Genomic DNA, 19,621 nt, shown 5'->3' with positions numbered 1-19,621 from the left:
GTTCTCCAACATGTACTGGGGTATGCATCCTGTCACAGCACTTCCAAATTCCCATTCCTCTTTCGAAACAGAGAAATAGACAAGTTAGAAACCACTTGAAAACTGAAAAAATGTTTGAAAGAGAACAAATGGGTAAGAACAAATGTGAATAACAGAAGAGTGATGTGTGTACATTTTGGTAAATGTTTGAAAACATATTTCAAAGATACAAAATATGTGACCAACAGTGTGATATGACTGACAATAATGATCTGTCTTTGTTTTGCTTCTGGTTTATGATGTTGTGTTTCTTTATTATACAGAGACTCTCTGCCATCCGCAAACTGAAAGCACTGTCCGTTGCTCCCTGTCACCTACTACCACTGTATAAGAGCATACTCCAATCCATTCTCCACTACTGTCCCCCCTGCTTTTTCCAACACGTTAACTACCACCAACTACCTACTCACAAAAATAATTGGCCTTCCCACCCCCAACCTATCAGACCTCAACAGCAAAGCCACCAAACGCGAAGACATTTGCACACATGACCCCAGTCAGCCCCTCTAGCCCCTTCTTCACACTGCCTCTATCAGGACGCAGATACAGGTCCTTGGCCTGGAGACGGCTCTGCTACAGTAAGAGCTTTGTACCTCCTGCCATATCATCCCTAAATGCAGCTCCCCAACGTTGATTGTTATGTTTATGTGTTACTTATATGTTGTATGCTGCCCACAAGGGGTGCCAGTGGAACGGACTGGAGGGAACTGTGCATTATAGGGTGATTGGGGTGAAGGTGTCTATGTTTACTGTATGTGTATGTATGTATATTTGTGTGGCCCTATACAGACTGTGAAAACAAATTTCCCCAGTGGACAATAAAGACAATCAATCTATCTATCTATCTATCTATCTATCTATCTATCTATCTATCTATCTATCCATCCATCTATATTGGATTGTGTATAAATGACAACCTGTAAATGATGGTTATTTATTTCTTCTGAACGGTACACAAGTTGAGGCAGCCATGATGTCCAATGACCAATCAGCGACGTTTAGCCCTGTCAAATTCAGCTCCCATACTCTGTGTATAATCAGGAAATACTGGCACCGGAGAGGGGACTTTTTCATCACCTACAACTATCGTACAGGAACTAAATTCAGTCACTGGCTCCTCCGGCTGAAATGCAGCTTCAGTTCCTGAGTTCCTCAAAAGATTCTTGGTCGCCTGGGAAAGTTCCTGTGCTGGAAAAGCCTTAAAAGAGACTTCAGTCCTCTGAGCCAGACTGCCTAGAGGGCAGGCAAAAATGTGATATCAGCCACTAAGTGTCAGCTAATGCTAATATGATCGATATTTATGCAGTTTGATAGCACATTTACGGCCTAATTTCTCAATATTACACAGTCAATGTCAACCATTACGCTAATCTTTTTTTTTCTCCTTTGTGTCCAAAATCTCCCAGGTATAAATATTGTTTTGACAGCTTTCTTCTCCCTATTAAGAACAGAGTATATTAAAGATAAGTTCTCTAAATAGCAGAGGATAAAACAGCAGTTGTGCTGGTTGCATGTGCGTTAAGTTAGAAAACAATGCTCTGGTGCCACGTCTGTTGATCTGCTTACTGTACTGTACGTCACTGTGTTGGCTTCAGGAAGAATCCGATCTCCCAGCTGTGATGCGTGCTGATTTGGACGTGTGCACGTTTCCATTCAGTGTGTATGACAGAACGCTCCATTGCTCCAGGCTGGAAGGTCATTTAAAGGCTAGACATCCAGACCTGTCTTCTCCTCCCTCCTCTCCTCTCCTCCCTTCTCTCCCCCATCCTCTCCTCTCCTCTCCTCCTCCCTCCCTCCCTCCTCTCCTCCCTCCTCTTTCCCTCTCTCCTGCCTGAGAGCCAGAGATAAACCTACACATGCCAGCCACACAGGACCAATAGTCATGATTTATCGGAAGTCATTTGGTACCTGAACGCCTATGAAAATGTAATGAACTTGATTATGCTTTTAATGAAGTGTGAGAGGTTCTTCAGAAATGATTATAGCCATGCTCCGGCTCACAGCTAGGGGCTGTGGAGGGGGAAGGAGGAGGAAGGAGGGAGAAGAAAAAGAAAAAAGGGAGGAAAGGAGGACTGTCACAAACAATGAAGACTTTGTAGGATAGTGTAGGGCGAGCAGAGGTGCAGACAGGCGTGCCACGCTTCTTTGGAATAGATTACAGGGGCGTTTTACTGTATATATGCGAGGTGACTTGACCCGACCAACACCATTTCAGTTCCTCCCTGCAAAGGGATTTTCCCTCAAAGCTGCATGCTGACGCCGTACATTAGATTCAACAGCCTGCAGCCTCATAGGTCATATTTTGCATACATATTAGACAGTTGAGGATGATTCTAACCTTTCCATGTACAGGGTGCTCCCAGTCAGATGGGGAAACATTATTGTTCAGTAATTTGACACACAAATCTCCACTCTCCCATGCTGCTTCTTCTTTAAATACCACATGATGAGGTAAGTGGCAGCTGAAAGGGCACACTGACAGTCCAGAAGCAAATAGTGTTTTTTTTGCTCACAGTATTATTGTGCTCTAAGTGACAAATTCTAATTAGATTTTTTATGGATGCACATAACGAAATCCCCTCTCACTCCCATTCATAAAGGTCAGATATTCGGATTTGTTTCAAAAACAGCAACACCAACCGGTGTTCTTTAAATCATAGTTTATTACAAACAGGGCATTATTTGCCAATGTTTCAGTTATGATAATATTGTACTCAGCAAAGTAATTGCAGAGTTCTGGGCAATGTCTGATAAACAGTCCTCATATCTAAAGAAAGAAAGAAAGAAAGGTATTTTTTTTCCACATACATGTAGCGAAACTCATTTTAAAAATGCATTTTAACCCATCCCTCAAGGGAGCAGTGGGCAGCCACTTACACTGGCACTGACTGGAGAACCTAATCTACATGTTTTTATCTAAACCAGAGAACGTAGCGGTCGGATTTTATACACATTGTTGACGTTGTAAAAAGTTTGCAGTTTGGTTAGGTTCAGGCAACAAAACTACTTAGTTAAGCTTAAAACAAGATTGTGGTTTGGGTTTAAATCAGTACATGTGTTACGTTACTTTACTCCTGGTTACGCACGTGACGCAGAATGTGACATAGTGTTGGCATTTTAAACTCTGGTGGATTTCTGAGGACTATGGTTAACTGCTCCTCAGATCTCTGCAGGGTAAATCCAGACAGCTAGCTAGACTATCTGTCCAATCTGAGTTTTCTGTCGCACGACTAAAACAACCTTTAAACGTTCTCATGTTCCACCAAAACAAGTTCCTTCTCGAGGCTATTTTGCAGCGGCACCGTGGCTCCGCTCGGCGCTTTGCACCACCCACGACGATTGTGATTGGTTTAAAGAAATGCCAATAAACCAGAGCACGTTTTTCTCTCATCCCAGAATGCTGTGTCGGCTAGCCAGACCCTCTTCAGCTGTGCTGTGGAGGAAGGGCTGGCAATGCGAGACTAACAGCCACTAGAAGTGGGTGCCACTATAATCGTAGATATACGTCATAATTGCTGCTTGAAAAACAGTGCCCCTGTAATATTAAGCTTCGACCCCCCTCTGGCCCCCCTAACTGTTGTAAAAATGTTCATACATTTTTAACCACACCTTTATCCCAATAAGGGATAAATAAAATGTGTTTATTGTTATATGTGCATCGTTAGTCTTTTGTAGATCCAACTTGTGCTTAAAATATTTGCTAGCCCTAAAATCTCAAGTGGCCCCAGCCTGGCCCCTCCAAATGAAATGGTCTAGAACCGCCACCGATTGCTTTAACAATTCATCTAAAATAGTCCCAGTTTATCCAGATTATGTAAATCACTTTACAGTATATATAATTTTTTATTGTCACTGACAGAAATGTTAATATCATTTAAAAACGGACACGTTAAAAATGTTAAAATGCAAATGTTGTTTCTTAATCTTTGAAACTTCATGTTGCCAAGTTCCCAAATATAATAATAATATATAATAAGACCAGAAGTAACCTTTAAAACCCATTTAAAATATGAATATAGAAACATTTACTCTTCTGCTGTCTTCCAGTCGACCATGAACTTGGGTCAAAATTCAAAAAATGAACTTTTTTTATGACGTTTTTGTCCGCTTTTTTAAATTCATGGTCAATAAACCTAATTTACATGACATTATAACAAATATTTTAGTTAAAGAAAAGCAGAAATGACAGCATGTCAAAGTTTAGTTTCAGGATACTGTTTTGAAATCATTAAAAACATTTTTTTTCAAATGCTATAAAATTTAATAAAACACACAAAATTCAGTGGAAGTAATCATGAATTTGTTAACATGTTGTATGGCTTCCATACAAAGTACATCCCATCCATGTTATGTTTGGGCAATGTGGCTGAAAGAAACTCATATTTCTCATATAAAAAACTTTGAAAACGGGTCAAATATGATCCGAGGACAACATAAAGTGCCCATATTATAAAAGAAAAATCACTTTTTCTGGGATTTGGGGTGTTATTTTGTGTCTCTGGTGTTTCCACACACATACAAACTTGGAAAAAAAAAAACATCCATGCTGTTTTGAGTTTTGAGTTTTGAGATACGGTTTCTGAATGTACCCTGCCTTCAGTCTCCAGGTGAGCTGTTCAAAATCTGCACGGCTTTCTACGTTTCTAACCGTAGCATGCTAGTGCTAGCATGCTAGCTCGTTCTGAATGGCAAAACACAGCTACAACACACACTAGTTCACCATAATCTACATAAGAACTACTTCCATGTCCCTGTTCTGCAGGTATTCCACGCATAGTTGGAAGTGTGCCCTCGTTTAGAAGAAGTCTCCCGGCTAATCCTGCCTTGTAATACTGAAGTTGTAGAAACAAACAGCTAGCTAGATGATGTGATCTTGCCTAGTTACTGCGCATGTGCGACTGCCAACAAAGATGTTACAGCAGTGAGAGGTCTCACTCTGTAGCTAAAACAGAGACCTGAACACAGGGTGAAAAGAGGAGCTGCAGCAATGTGCAGTACAACAAAAATATGGCGTTTTTTGATAATTAAACCATGTAAACCTATTCTGGTACAACCTCAAAATACAATTATGAACCTGAAAATGAGCATAATATGGCCACTTTAAACTGAAAGGGGTATCTTATGTGACCGCATCAGAATGCAGATGTGTCATCGGTCTATTTGCACTGCACCACTTGTGGTGATAATCACAGCTGATCCTGTGGGTACGGTCTGCTGTGGTAGCTGTCACCATCACTGTCCACATGCTGAGGGTGTAACACTATCTGCAAGGACTCCCAAGCTGTTAATGAACTCCTCTCTAATGTGTTGTTCACACCCTCTCTCCCTCTCCCTCTCCCTCTCTCTCTCTCTCTCTCTCTCTCTCTCACACCCACTTGGTGGATTTCTATCTTAGAGAGGGCGCTTGGCTGGGCGATCGCTGTCGCTAATTTGTTGTGGCAATATTAATTAATGATCAGCCTGTCACAGCTGTTTATATTGAGACAGATTAGAAGTGGGAGAGATTAGACAAAGAAAACAATCTGCGAGAGGCTCAGTGGCTGACAGGGGGTCACCTTCACGTCTCTGAAATCATATTCAATTTGCCGAGGCGGAGGCAGGGAAACGACTCCACTTGACCAGTCTGTATCCTTCTCTATCTGTGATGGTTCACATTACGAGATAACTAAATCAATTCATTTTGAAGCGCAATAAGCTAAAAGACTATTTACAGCTGATAAGATGAAAAATTAAAATACTCTGTTGCGTTTCATGTTTGGACTCAGTGGTGGAAAAAGTTTTCAGTCCCTTTACTTAAGTAAAAGTACTATCACCACCCTGTAAAATTACTCTGTCACAAGTAAAAGTCCTGCTTTGAATATCTTACTTAAGTAAAAGTATGTACGTATCATCAGAAAAATGTACTTGAAGTATTAAAAGTAAAAGTACTCAATGCAGAAAAATCTTCACATTTTAGAAACTGGAAACAATCAAAACAGTTCTGTCAATCTACTGTCAAACAAGTGTTTAATCAGCAAATCATTTCAGCTGGACTTGTATATAGGCCTGTATATTGTGGGTAGTTTAATTTATAATAAAACATCATATTTTATAAACTACATATGTTTTGTGTGCAAAAATCTTAATTTGTAAAGTAACCAGTAACTAAAGCTGTCAGATTAATGTAGTGGAGTAAAAAGTACAATATTTCTCTCTGAAATTTAGTGGAATAGAAGTAGAAAGGGGCATGAAAAGAAAAGACTTAAAGAAAGAGACAAAGTACAAGTAGCTCAAATCTGTACTACAGTACAGTACGAGACAAATATGCTGGATTGGTTTTTATTTGCTTTCTCTCCTCAACCTTTCCTCCATTAACCCCAATTTTCATTCTGCTCTGCCACTGAGCACATTTCCCTATTGAAATGGACATTGATCCCAGCATCCTGACCACTGACCTCCGTACTGCCCTACCACATGGACTTGCTGATACTGGGCCTTCCTACTGCTACACACAAGTCTCAGGCTCAGTTGACTCGGCAACAACACTGTGGCATTGTGACTGCAAGGGGAGATTAAGTGGCCAATCAAGGCCTGAACAGTGGGGTAATCATTCCACTTGGTAAAATGGATGTCAGGATTACTCCAGCACTTTCTCACTTCACTGTGCAGGCTTTAATAGGGCAAGGACATTTCCGCTAACTAGAGTGCTGTAGGTGCGATTAAAGAACAGCTTCCTACTGACTGATTAAGGCAAATGTAATCTTGAGGGTTAGGGACTGTACAAAAATGACTGAGGGGGGGCAAAGAAAAAGGGGGAAAGAGACATTTTTTTGTATTCATACCACATATTTCTATTTTATTTTATATTTGTAAGTTTAATTATATATATAAAAAAGATGAAATAGCTACTGGTCACTGCTGTTGTGGGAAAAACAAAACAGATGTAACTGAAAGTTGCGTTAACTTGAAACTGGTAAACCTCGTGGTGCATTCAATATTACTGTAAAATACCCTTTTCTCATCTGTTTTTGTCGTTCAACAGCAATTTACTACTAAATGTTCACTAATGACGCATTTTGTTTTTTCCAAACCAAAATATCCGATCTCCCAATACAATATCTGCTCACAGCAACTTCAGCATTATTAAAGTTTATTTTGGTTATGTTTAGGAAATAACATTAACCAAAGGCTCCATCCACTGTGACCATGTCCGTGTGGCACATACATGTAGCACTTTATTCAATCAAAACATGTTGTCTGTGAACAGAATCCAGACAGTGATTACATTTGTTACCGCAACTTAAATAGAAAAACAAATCATTTTTGTACAGCCCCTTAGAAAATTGGCTTGGCGGCCACAAGGCTGCTACATTGAATCCCCTGGTCAGCTAAGAATATCTCCCTTCCCTAAACTAATACTGTAGATGTGCTGTTGAGCATGGCAGGTATCTCCTAGTAGCACTAAGAAAGCTGCTTAATGTAGATGACTGTGGTTGTACTGGGTATTTCTCTGCTCTGAATAAGTAGAGTGATCTCAGTGCAAGGCAAGATATCTCTGCAGAATGCATTCTCATTTGATTTCCCTGGATAAATAAAGGTTAAATGAAGAAATAAAAATTGAAGTCCATGCTAGAAGATTAATAGCTCTTTAATGTCAAGCAGACTGCGGCCCAATGCCTCATTTCTGCTATGATTGTTTAAAGTAAATTCCCATAAACATGAACTCTTACGTTAGTAAAGTATGGGCTATATTACTCCAGGAAGTGTGGATGTGCACTAGTATCCTTGTCTTGTCACTCTCGCTGTATTATTGTATGTATTATTGTATGTGAGGCAGAATACTGCACCATGCAGTTCCTTTGGGTTTAAATATTTCATTGGGGGGGAGATTCTGGAGTTACAAGCCTTCCTTTCCAGCTCAGCCCGAGTTTCAAGGACTAATGCTGCTCCTCATCCTTATGCGTCCACTCTGTTGAGTTACTGCAATATCCTCATATTATTGTCCATTTTCCACTGGGCACGTCTGTGCTGCGTTCCGGCTGCGTTCTGGTTTTGTTCCATCCTCCGCCACACGCCATACCACACCGGGAGCGTCTCAGAAGCGGAGCGTCTTGCTGCCCGACTCTACAGAACAATCGCGTGTTTATTAAAGTAGTTATCTACCTTCCACTCCAAGCACTCCTCTCATTAAACTCCAAGCCTTCTCTTTACTGGCGTTGTCCTGATGAAAAGGATCTGTGATGTCGTATTATGTTTTTCAACCTCCAAGATGAATCTCTCGTTGCCCGTGGTGTTGTAGAGGAGACATAAACGATATTGGGGGTGTTTTGGTAAACTGACTGGATGCTCTCGCTGTTTCACTTCCTGGTTTTCTGGTTTCTCAACACCTGAAAAATATCTCCACATTTGTTTATTTTTCCCTAACTAACTAACTTTACTATTTCATTTGAGCTCCTCTGGTTTGTTTTCGTGCCGTTCCGTTCATTTTCTCCGTTTCAGCGTAGCTCGTAAATGATGACACATCACGACATAGACTTCATGGGAAATGTAGGTTTAGTACTTAAAGCAGTGTTGCCAGATAAGGATTACATTTCCAAGCCAAACATACACAAAACCGCCCCAATTTCTTGGCAACACTGACGTATCGTTTTTACAGCCTGCCGATTCAAACAGATGCAGTGTTATTTGGTTCATTCATCACCAGGCAAATTGGCGGTGGCACAGAGTTAGACCCTTTTGACTCCACACAGAAACAGCAACGTGTGCGGCATGACATCACTTTGTTGCAGAGACGCTATTGGTTAAATGCCGGCAAAGTAGAACACGGAAGCAGCTTGAAGCGGAAAGTGCGAGTATGTCTGCGGTCTGGAGGTATTATAAAGTTGAATTATTATAGAAGTATCGGATCGGGACTCGGTATCGGTAGATACTCAAAATCAAATGACTCGGACTCAGGGCAAAAAAACCTGATCGGGACATCCCTAATTTTAAGTTCAGGAAATGAGCTGATAATATAATACTGTGAAGGCCATCTTCTCAACAAAGCTTTATCTCGCAACACGTACAGCCAGAGGGAATTCTGGGAATTGAGAACAGAGTAAGATGGCACACATCATTTGGCATACCACTACAACATTTGCATTACCCACAGGCTATGGCTGGCAACCACACCACATTACGCCTCACATCTGGCGTATAGTCAACCACTGGCCTTGCCAGGAAGATTGGCTCGCATGTAAACATATAGAGAGAGTCTTTGTGAGCTGGAGGGTTTCGCATTACCATTACGCATCAGTTCAGACATCATACACACAAACACATGCCTGGTCACATGTTTATTCACACATGCATGCATACATACATATTTCATGTGCGATTTTGTCCTTTACCAATGAAAAAAAAGCCTTTTTGAGCCTGGCAGACAGCACGGCTGACTTTCAAGAAATTCCACAAGCGAGTGCTTTCTGGAACTAAACGGGTGCAGCAAATCCTCTTAAAATCCTTTTAGACACCGTGGCAGCAGGGAGAAAAGAAAAGTTTCTCCCAGGCAAACGTGCAGGTTTGTTGGGTTGATATTGTGCTCTGGGGAAGGACACTCTCACCAGTTTATTTGGCTTATTAAGGCTGGAAAAGGATGTTAATACGACACGTAACCTAAAGGATGCGCAGAAGCACAATATAGTGGTGTGTGTGACGACAGAAGGCTTTAGAGAAAGACTTCAGGGAAAGGACACTTTGGATGTGTTTGCATGGGCTTATTTTTTTTCATTCAAGACTTCAAGAGTCACATCCTTTTTGTTGTATTAGGACAGTAGAGGGGAAATTTACAGTTTCATTTTCAGCTGCTAATACGCCCGTGACCTGGACAGCTTGGATATTAGCTATTTCTACTAAAATCCGTGTGACTATCTACTTAGGGCAGTTTTACTTTAGATGGAATTCTTCAGCTGAAATTAAGTTTAAAATGGCTGTCAACAAGTGCCAGCCAATCCAGCCACTATGTCTTTAGGCTCTCCAATTTCCTCAAGTTTCTCAAAAACTAGTTTCCTGGCTCTGATTGCTATTTACATATTTGGGTAAATGAGCATGGGATTGGGCTCGGTGGTTTGTTTGTCGATTTGCTCTTTGCTTTTTATCTCCTTTGGGCAACAGATTGAATTAATGTTTGTAGACACTGTGATGCCACACATGAGGAAACAGGAGATTTTGCAAAATTACAAAACTCTCCCAATTACAGCTCTGCAAACACACAAGACTCAAAAAACTCATTTGGGCGGCGATGCAGATTTCTCGTGTGTCAGAGGAACAAGGACAATAATTAGCTGCATTTACATGCTTTTCTATTTAAATAGACCAACAAACGCATATAGTTTATTCGAGGCACAGGCTTTGCGGAGCACACCCAAATGCATGAACATGTGCACACATATTTGTGATCTGTATTTTTGGTATGTGCACTATTTTTTTTAAACAAGCTAAATGTAAGCTTGCTTACACATATCTTCGCTCAGCGCTACCACCATTTCTCCTCCCATCCCTGCTCTTTTTTAGCTCCTATCTCCTTTTCCTCCTTAATTACTTGTTGGAAGGTGTTTGGCTTTTTCACTGCACGCCTGCTGTTTTGGTCATTACAGGCCCCTGTAGGAAGTGGAGTAGCTGCCAAAGAAGCTTAGCAGAAGACAGGCACCGGGGATGTGTCAGTACTCACCTGGGGTAAATGAGGACAGCTCTTCCTGCTGGCTTTGAGGCCTGTCCTCCCCTCGGGGGCTGTCCTGATGTTGAAGAGGGCCTGAAGGGCACACTGGGCCGCCTGGGTCTTGGCCAACTTCTTGCTGCGACCGCAGCCCTCAAATATCTGCCCGTCCACGCGCACCGCCATCACAAAGCTACGCAGCCGCCGGCCTTCAGCTCGCTCCGAGAGGCAGGCATAGCGAAGACCCGGCCGGAGCTCATTGAGCAACGCCACGGGGCTCTTGGCGGCCTCTGGCTCCGGAACAATCCCACCTAGCCTCTGCTGAGCCTGCACCATCAGGTCCAAGGTATGGCGAAGCAACCGTCCGTGTCTCAGCAGCTCACTTGACAGTAGCTCGCTCTCTGCTGCTGCGTTGCAGAGCGAGAGGCCATCGGAGCACGGCGAAGACTCAAATTCCTTGAAGAGCGTGTCAGGGAAGTCCGCCTGATCCGAGGTGAAGTCAGCCGAAGGGTTTGAGATGTTTCCCATGGCCAGGTGGGCCTGAGGAGCGTTGGGGAACTGGACGAAGGACTTGAGCGCCAGCTCGGCAGCCCTCATCTTCGCTTTCTTCTTTGTGGGGCCCGTGCCCTCGAAGGTCAGCCCGTTCACCTCCACAGCGATGGAGAAGACAGGAGCGTGGACAGGGCCCGTCTGAGACACCATGCGGTACTGCAGGCCCGGCCGGAGCTCATTCAGCTGCACCAAAGCATTCTTTGGTGCCTCAGACCAGGACAGTTTCTTATAGATCAGGCGGAGTTGACACAAGTGGCCGTTGTTTTCCTCCTCTAGCGGCCGTTTCCTCTTCAGACCGGAGCTGCCACTTCTCGCAGAGTCGGAGCAGAAAAGCGACTGGCACTCTGCAGACCCTATGGAGCGATCCTCTAAGTTACCAATGTTACGGTTTTCCTTTACCTCAGCACTGCTGGTACCTGCGATAAAAACAGCAAAAACAGGAACAAAGTAAATCGCAAATTGTCAAAGTGAGAAAAAATAGAGAGAACTGTGTGACACATGGCTAAACAAAATGAATCAAGAAAAATCTCCCAGGCAAGATTGAGCCACTTGATACACAATGAAATGGTAATGAACAAATCTACAATCAACTCCCTGAGCCAAGCCCACTTCATACCATACAGGGCTCTGTCATATTTAAGTGTTTTAAAATACAAATACAAATCCCCTAAAAATGGCAAGGTTTTCTGCCAAATCATTTTGTAATCTGCCTCTGAAATTGGTTCTGAATCTGTGTCGTAAAAGGGAAACATTGGTCCCCTGTGGGCAATGCAAAGCATCAATCCTGTTTGTAATGGGGGTGGGGATCACATCGAGCGGCAGACATTCCAAGAAAGGACGAAATGTCTGTAGCCCGCTTTATTTCACACTTCTATCCTCTTTGAGAGCAAAGTCTGAACAGCTGTGATACGCTCTTCAAACCTAGTTACGGGGAAGCGGTGGCATATTGCATTTCTGATGGGAAATGAACAAAAATAGCGTGTTCAGATCTTTCCACAAGAATGTTAATGGTGGGATGGGAGGCTGGGATTAAGTGCTGATATTCACTGGTGGGCTGAGGCAGATTGTACATGATAGTGTATGCAGGCTAATCTAATGACTTATTTATCACAAACACTCAAATCGAATATTCCATAGCTCACTTTTATGAGATAATACAGATTTTAACACACAAGCTGACACCCGTGCGTAATCAAATAGCCCATTTGCCAAATAATTAATTATGTGGGTGACAGATAGATCATTTCCATATTAGGCCTGCCTCTGAGGGAGTTAGTGCAGCGTGCCGACAGAGAGAAAGTAAAGAAGCAGCAGCTTACTTAAACTGTCCTCGTCCTCCGTGCTGCTGGTCCCAGGGCTTATGTACTTGAAGGGAGCGATCAATGCTGACAGCATACTGACTTTCTCTGGAGGAGAGACAAGAGACACGCAGAGTCAACAAGAGGGCAGAGGGGCAGAGATGTTTTGATAGTTTTATCGATTAAAGGCACGGATCAGCGTCGGCCCAACACGGGGGCAGAGATGGAACATAAGTGAGCAGGAGTATGCACACAAGACCGGTTCTCTGTCGCCCATGCATGGACCACAATGCATACAGTACATGTCCACATCAGGAAGCAAACACAAACCTCTGCACACATTTGGAAGATTTAAAACGCCTCAATTAAAAAAAAAATTAAAAAAAAGAAATGAAATGAAATACAATATACTTTGGGCCTCATGCAAAAACACATGTATTCTTATCCTATCTCAAAATGTTTTTGCTGTAAAGTTTGTGCATACAAGTGTTCATTCACAAGTCTGATGCACCAAACTCTCTTAACTGGACAAACTTGTTGTAGATCACTTGTTTCCACCCGATGGATATCAACTGTTCATAGGGAGGTGCATGCTCGTGAGATGCCCCAAAAGTAAAATTTGGATTGTGTAACAAGACAGGCCTACTCGGTTCTTTTAGGGAATGATTGTAAAGATTTATAGAATATGTTTACTGCAATTAATATCTAACTGGGACGTTTTGGGACCGATTGGGGATTGCTATGGACAAAATACACACGGTGATATACTGGTAAGTGCAAATTACGTTTAACCATGTACCCAGCTAATTTAAATAGCTCACGTTACTGTACTTGTGTGAACAGTTAACTTCATTTGATATTGTATGTGGCGTTTTCCGGGGTGTAAATGTTCCACCGAAAGAAGTTCCTTCCCGAGGAAGTTCCTTGCAGAGCCAGCGTCGCTGCGTCTGGAGCTTAGCATCGCCCAAGACGATTGTGATTGGTTTAAAGAAATGCCCAGAATGGATCAGTAGTGAAGCCAGACCTTTTAGCGCTGTGGAGGTAGGTCTGGCAATGCAATACTAATATTCATATAACAGCTGTCAATGATGTTTCATAGCAGTTCTGTACTGTGACAGAAATAAAGAGAAGAATGATTTAACATGAAGTTAGAAGATAAGCGGTCATGTGTCACAGAGATATTATACAAAGAGAAAATTCTACGTACAAGAAAATTATAAAAAAAAAATTATAATTATAATAAATGCCAAAAATTCTCTTTAATCATTTCTATGTGCTTTACAACAATACATGGTGTGGGAGTGGTTTTTGCTTGAGGCCCATTGTTATATATATTTTTCACTTTTTTGTATGGATGTATTGTGTCAATTTAATAAAATACAGATATTAAAAATACAATTGTTTTGCTTTTATTTAGCTGATGGCAGCTTGTGTCAGTGACACAAAGTTCTGTCATGGTTCCACCCCCGAGCTATGATTGGACAGTTGATTGTTTTCCATTTTGGCATCGGCAATGCATCTCCATCTCAACAAAGGAAAAAAGCTCCCTTAAAACTAATACGCTGCTGTCTGATGGACAACACTGAAATGCAATACACCTCTTCAATTTGTGTCGATTTGTCATGGAAAATATATGTCGCAATGAAAAACAAATCACTGTTAGTAAATGCAAAAGGTAAATATTTTTCATTTAACCATAGGTTTATTAGAACGCAGTAAATACATACATGAAAAGGAAGTACATTTGACAATGTGTATTGTATTTCTATTTCATATTGTTCGATTGGATTTTATTTAGGCATTAACGCACACACGCACACACACACACACACACACACACACACACACACTACAACTTTGCTGATAAACTTCCTTTCTTTATCAGTGCTAACTTGTCGACAGTGGCTCTCCTGTTTCTCCCTGGGGCCTGCTGCTGTCCAGGTGTGCGTGTTGTTTACAGTATGAAGCCCTATTAGGGCCATCGCTTGGTCTGGTGCACTCCATGCAGCGCTGAGCACAATTGACAGACCAGTCTGGCACCTTAATTACACCCCCTCTCTCTTCCCAACACCAGCTAATGATCAATAAAAGAGTGAGGTAAGGGAGAGACAACAGGAGGGAGGAACCAGAGGTGGACAGAAGTAAGGGGAGGTGATGAAGTAGGAAATAGCAAGAGGAAGAAAATGAGGTAGAATGACTTTATGTACTGTAGGCGTGTGGAAGGTTCGAGGGTGAGCCTGAGGTCAAGACACCCTCCGCGCTGCCTGCCTCCCTCCACCACAGTCCTGGAGCAGGATTCAGGCCTGCAGCAGCAGTCCAGAGAGCTAAATGCTGCATAAACGGAGGGCACATTACAGTGCTATAAACATGTTTTGATAAGAGCGCAAGGTTGTGAATGAGCTGGGCCCCCGGGTACTCTTCCTCTCCTCGCAGCTCAACAGCACTAGAGGGGCTCAATGAGTCACTCTGACACACATGGCTACACTCTGAACACTGAGGCTGGAACTGTGCTAGTCCTCCTGGGCCAACATCACAATACACGCATTTGCATTCTGACCTAATTACGGACTAAAGCCCAACACAAGCAGCAATTTGGCCCTAAATGACTCCCTCGGCAAACAGGGTCATTATCCAAAACACTCTCAAATCAATCAATTTTCAATTGTCTATATTGTTTTTAAAGCCCCTAAAGCTCTATTTACAGAAAACATTGCTGTCTGGTTTGTTTAGGGCTACTGGCTTAACTTATTCTTGCATTTGTACACAAATGTTCCTTCCGATGGTTCCTTCCTGTAGCGTGACAACTGTTCACATCAAGCATGGAATAACAGAACAATTTCTAAAATAACAGGCAATTAACACACAGGAGGCTAGGCTTTCACACTGTGGCCTGAAATGCCTGTAATGTATATTTGATAATGCAGAGGAATCCTGAGAGGTCTAAACCACCCACTCAACAGCCTCTGCCAAGTCAAAGAGCCGATGAGATACCAAAGCTCGGTGAGACCAGATACACACACACACTATGTACAAATTATCATGAGCATAAGCAAGTTCATTCTCCTTAGAGAATAAACTGGCTGTTAATGCTCAAATCTACATGTTTAGAGCACACAAGCAGAAGCACGCAGTTTGATATTTTATTTATCTCCTTTACTGCTGTCTTACATGATTACAGATCTGAGAAGAGAAGCAACAGAAATCCTGCTCATTCACGTAAGAGCTACAAAAGCCAAGTGCTTTGTTAATTAGTTTAAGTATGTTTAGTGGGCTCTAATGCTACCACTTGCCTTTGTCTGGGCCAAAAATTAGCACTGGAACACACCGCACAGACTACAGCCGACGGCCAAGTACCACGTACGTTCTGCGCCTGCGAGAGAGGAAATAACTCTCCGTATCAGCAGGCGGCGGTAATCTATTCGTCATTCAACAAGGGAAACCGGATACCGTTATGATACCCACAACGAACAGCGTTTGCTCTAGCAGCGGCAGAACCGAACAGAGCCTACAGTCCCTCTGCTTCACACACTGCCGGGAAGATAGCAGTACTGGGAGATGGCTAACCAGACTGTGCCTCTCCCGGGCTGTCATCCGTTCTCTCGGCAAAGAAGTCTCCCTACAGTGGGAGCGGAGCAACCGAACGGCCGGCTGCTGGCTCGTTAGCTAACATTAACTTGCTAATTTCACCCACCCAACATGCCTTCATCATACACTGGTTACCGAAAATTAGCCAAACTAAATTGTCACTCATTTGGCGATAGCAAGGTGCTTTCCTATGATGTGACAAGAGCATGTGAATTAAACATTTTTTGTTTAGTTGTTACATTTTACTAATTTAGAGGCTGGCCGGCTGGCTGGTAAGCTAGCTTGCTTGCTAAGGGGGTTATTGTTTAGCGGTGCAGAGGGTGCAGAGAGAGAGAACGGTCTATTTAGTCTTTAGCTAGGCTATATTAAATATTACGGTATAGGATATTAGTTTATTAATGTTAGCTTATTTTGCAATGTGTAGGTATGTAGAGATCTTTTATTGTTGGAATAAATATACCTACACAAGAAGTGAAGTATATCTTGTTGTACATTTGCCATCTTATGGACATAATGTGCAAACATTTTTAGAACCTGTGTGTTTTGAGAAGGAATATTCAAACGTCATTTTTGACCAGTTTTGACAGCTCTTATTGGATTGATCAGATGAGATTAGGAAAGGAGCCTTGCCATTGGGTGTGCCTGTCACAGTCGTTTGTTTGTTTTCCTCACTCGTTTCCAAGCTGAACAGCCAATCGGATGAATTGGCTGGTGGCCAACGCCATCGGCCGGCAAAGGCCGACAGTGCGGGACACACCACACAGAGTAGGCCGACGGTCAGTCACCATCGGCCTAACTAGGACCGACAGCCGGCTTGGTGCGTCAGGGCCTTAAGGCCCCATTTACACCCGGCATTAACATGTGATCTGTATCTAGATAAGGAAGAAAGCAAGTTAATGCAAGGTGTGAATGCATTGTTTCCCGTAAACCATGTTTGTTGACAAATGTGGGCAGAATGTGGGCAGAATCAGATAACGATAATGATTCTTAACACCAGGCGTAAATGCCTGTGCATCAGATGTCATAAACATATCCAGAAACAAATCACATGTTCATACCAGATGTAAAGAGGCACAAGAGTCTACAGCCATGCCAGCAGCTCTGTGAGGATTAGGCATGTTATTATAAATCCCACTGCTTTCCTTGGCAAGATACGCCCTGCCTAGCATTCAAGCGCTAGGATTGGCCAGGCGTCCATATCCTATCCCCAGTCCAATGGGCTATCCTAGCCCCAACCACTCGAGGTCAATGTAGAACCTCAAGCATCTGCCTGATCACTCCGCTGCCACTCAGGGCGGGTCTTGCTAAGAAAAAGTATCATAATAATGCATGCATGCGTTGCTTTGAGGTAAATGCTATTGTCAGCATGCTAATATGTCCACATTTACAAAGTTCAAATGCTGATTTTAGGCAGGTAAATGTTTACCATGTTCGCAATTTTAGTTTAGCGTGTTAGCTTGGTAACATTTGCTAATTACCACTAAACAAAAGTACAGCTGAGGCTGATGGAAATGCGGGTCTTTGGTCAGAAACCAAAGTATTGGACAAAGGATGGAAAATGAAAAGTTCAGCAATTACCAAAGTTATTGCAATTTATATCGTATGGGATACATAAATGTGAATGAAAAAGTATATGGCAATCAATTCAATTGTAACCCTCCCCCACCCCCCCTTTAAAAAGCCAATGATATAAAGAGGAAACTAAATGCACTATCCTGAATGCTCGCTGCTTTGTTGGACATGTCACTGGGCTGCATAAAAGCCTGAATAGACCCTTTTTATTTTGTATTCAGAGCATTTTTATGACAAAGTTCACAGTCAGAATGGAGCGTTTCTGTATAAAGCTCCTCAGGTCTGTATAATTTTAAAGTAACAACAAAACAATTCTTCTCACTTTCAATGGTCCGACGTTCATTTCAAATGTCTCAGGATGTAGCTATTGAGTAGAAAATACCATCATGTTTTCAATAACTCTGATGCTGAATCAACTGCGCAGTGGCAAGCAGTGCAGTTTGGAGGTCATCCTCCAAATGCCACCTCTGAGCGTTTTTTTGATAGGTTTATGAAGCGCCGGCAAACAACACACTTCACTCTGATTTATGAGTGAGCTGTGTATAACGTCAGAGGCAGTTTGTGTTATTAGTTTACAGTATGTAGTGTGATTGATTTTCCCTAAGAGATACGGTATATTTTCAGCCTTTTAAATGAAAATACACTGCAGAGTGCTCACACAGTCTGATGCTGTAGCACAATCATAGTATAGTACTGGTTTGTTGTTAAACTCCAAGAAAAGATTACATTCTAAAGTGTTAAGAAGTTGTTCTTGACAGTAATCAGCATATCAGTCCGAAATGAAACCAATGACCTTAGTTTAATAAGGACATTTCCAAAGGGATCTGAGTATTACACTGGATGATGAGGAATGGGACAGAAGCTGTAGGAATATTAAAACTATGTCACGCGATGTGAGTGTGCCCTCATTCAGTTCAAGATTATGCATTGCTTCTATTGGACTCCCTCCAGATTGCTTAGAATTGGTCTTAAAGACACACCAAATTGTTGGAAATGTAAGACAGAGGAAGGCCAATTACCTCATGTCCTGTGATATGGTCCAGGAATTTTGGATAACCTATGTCAGATTGCAGGGACCCAGGTTCCATTCAGCCCAGGACTATTTGTTCTGGGAGATGGGTCAGTCCTAAACGCGATGGATAAGAAGCTGGGTCCAGACTATTTCAATGACAGCAAGACAGATTTTTTTAAGAGGATGGAAGAATGAAGGGGTGCCATAATCCAGAAGTGGGCTTGTGAGATGGCTAGGGTGGCGGCGTTTGAAAAGATGTCATATAAACAGTTTGCCAGATTGGATGTCTATACTAGAAAATGGGGAAAGTACCTGAGCTTTCTAGAGGGCTCCTAAGAAACTTTGTGCTGGGGGGGGGGGAGATGATGGGGATGATGGGGTGGTGGTGTATGATGGGCTTATGGTGTTGTCATATATACATATACATGTGTTTATTTGGTCAATAGTTTTTTGTCTATTTGGTTATTTTTTAGGTTTAGTCTTCAATATTGGAGTTACTATGTCAATACAGATTTCCTTGACAGAACAGGTTCCTTGGGGTTCCATTTAAACCCAAGCAGATATTCATTTGTTTATTATTGGGAACTTTATTCATCGTATTAGTTTAATTGTATGTATGGCTGTAGAGAAGACTCACAGTTTAGCATGTATAGCTGACCTACTGTGCACTGACTTGAAGTCTCTATAGGTTACTAGCAATTACTTGGAATTAAATGGAAACGTACCAATTTAAAACTGTCTCTATTTTAACCTATAACTACTACCAAATTACATAGGTATTTCCAGGAAATGTCTAAATAACTTATTGTGAAGTTGTTAAAAATACAGACCTGTAAATAAAATAAAGTGTAAAAGTCAATAGCTATAGAAAATAATAAACTAACCTTTGAA

At 42.1% G+C, this 19,621-nt stretch overlaps 1 protein-coding gene across 1 annotated transcript in view; it reads right to left on the bottom strand.

The window, feature by feature from the left end:
• Window positions 1-19,621, bottom strand: part of adarb2 (adenosine deaminase RNA specific B2 (inactive)) — a 302,664-nt gene that overhangs the window by 69,459 nt on the left and 213,584 nt on the right. Inside the window, exons 3-4 of the mRNA XM_035999226.1 lie at window positions 12,583-12,669; window positions 10,727-11,679 (exon numbers count right to left, since the gene is read on the bottom strand). Coding sequence (XP_035855119.1) covers window positions 10,727-11,679; window positions 12,583-12,658 — 1,029 coding nt within the window. The 5' untranslated portion in view covers window positions 12,659-12,669. The remainder of the gene's footprint in view (window positions 1-10,726; window positions 11,680-12,582; window positions 12,670-19,621) is intronic.

This window comes from Sander lucioperca, chromosome 1, assembly GCF_008315115.2.
Source record: "Sander lucioperca isolate FBNREF2018 chromosome 1, SLUC_FBN_1.2, whole genome shotgun sequence".
Lineage (NCBI taxonomy): Eukaryota > Metazoa > Chordata > Actinopteri > Perciformes > Percidae > Sander > Sander lucioperca.
Note: the sequence above shows the minus strand (reverse complement) of the source record. Positions and strands in the feature narration are given on the sequence as shown.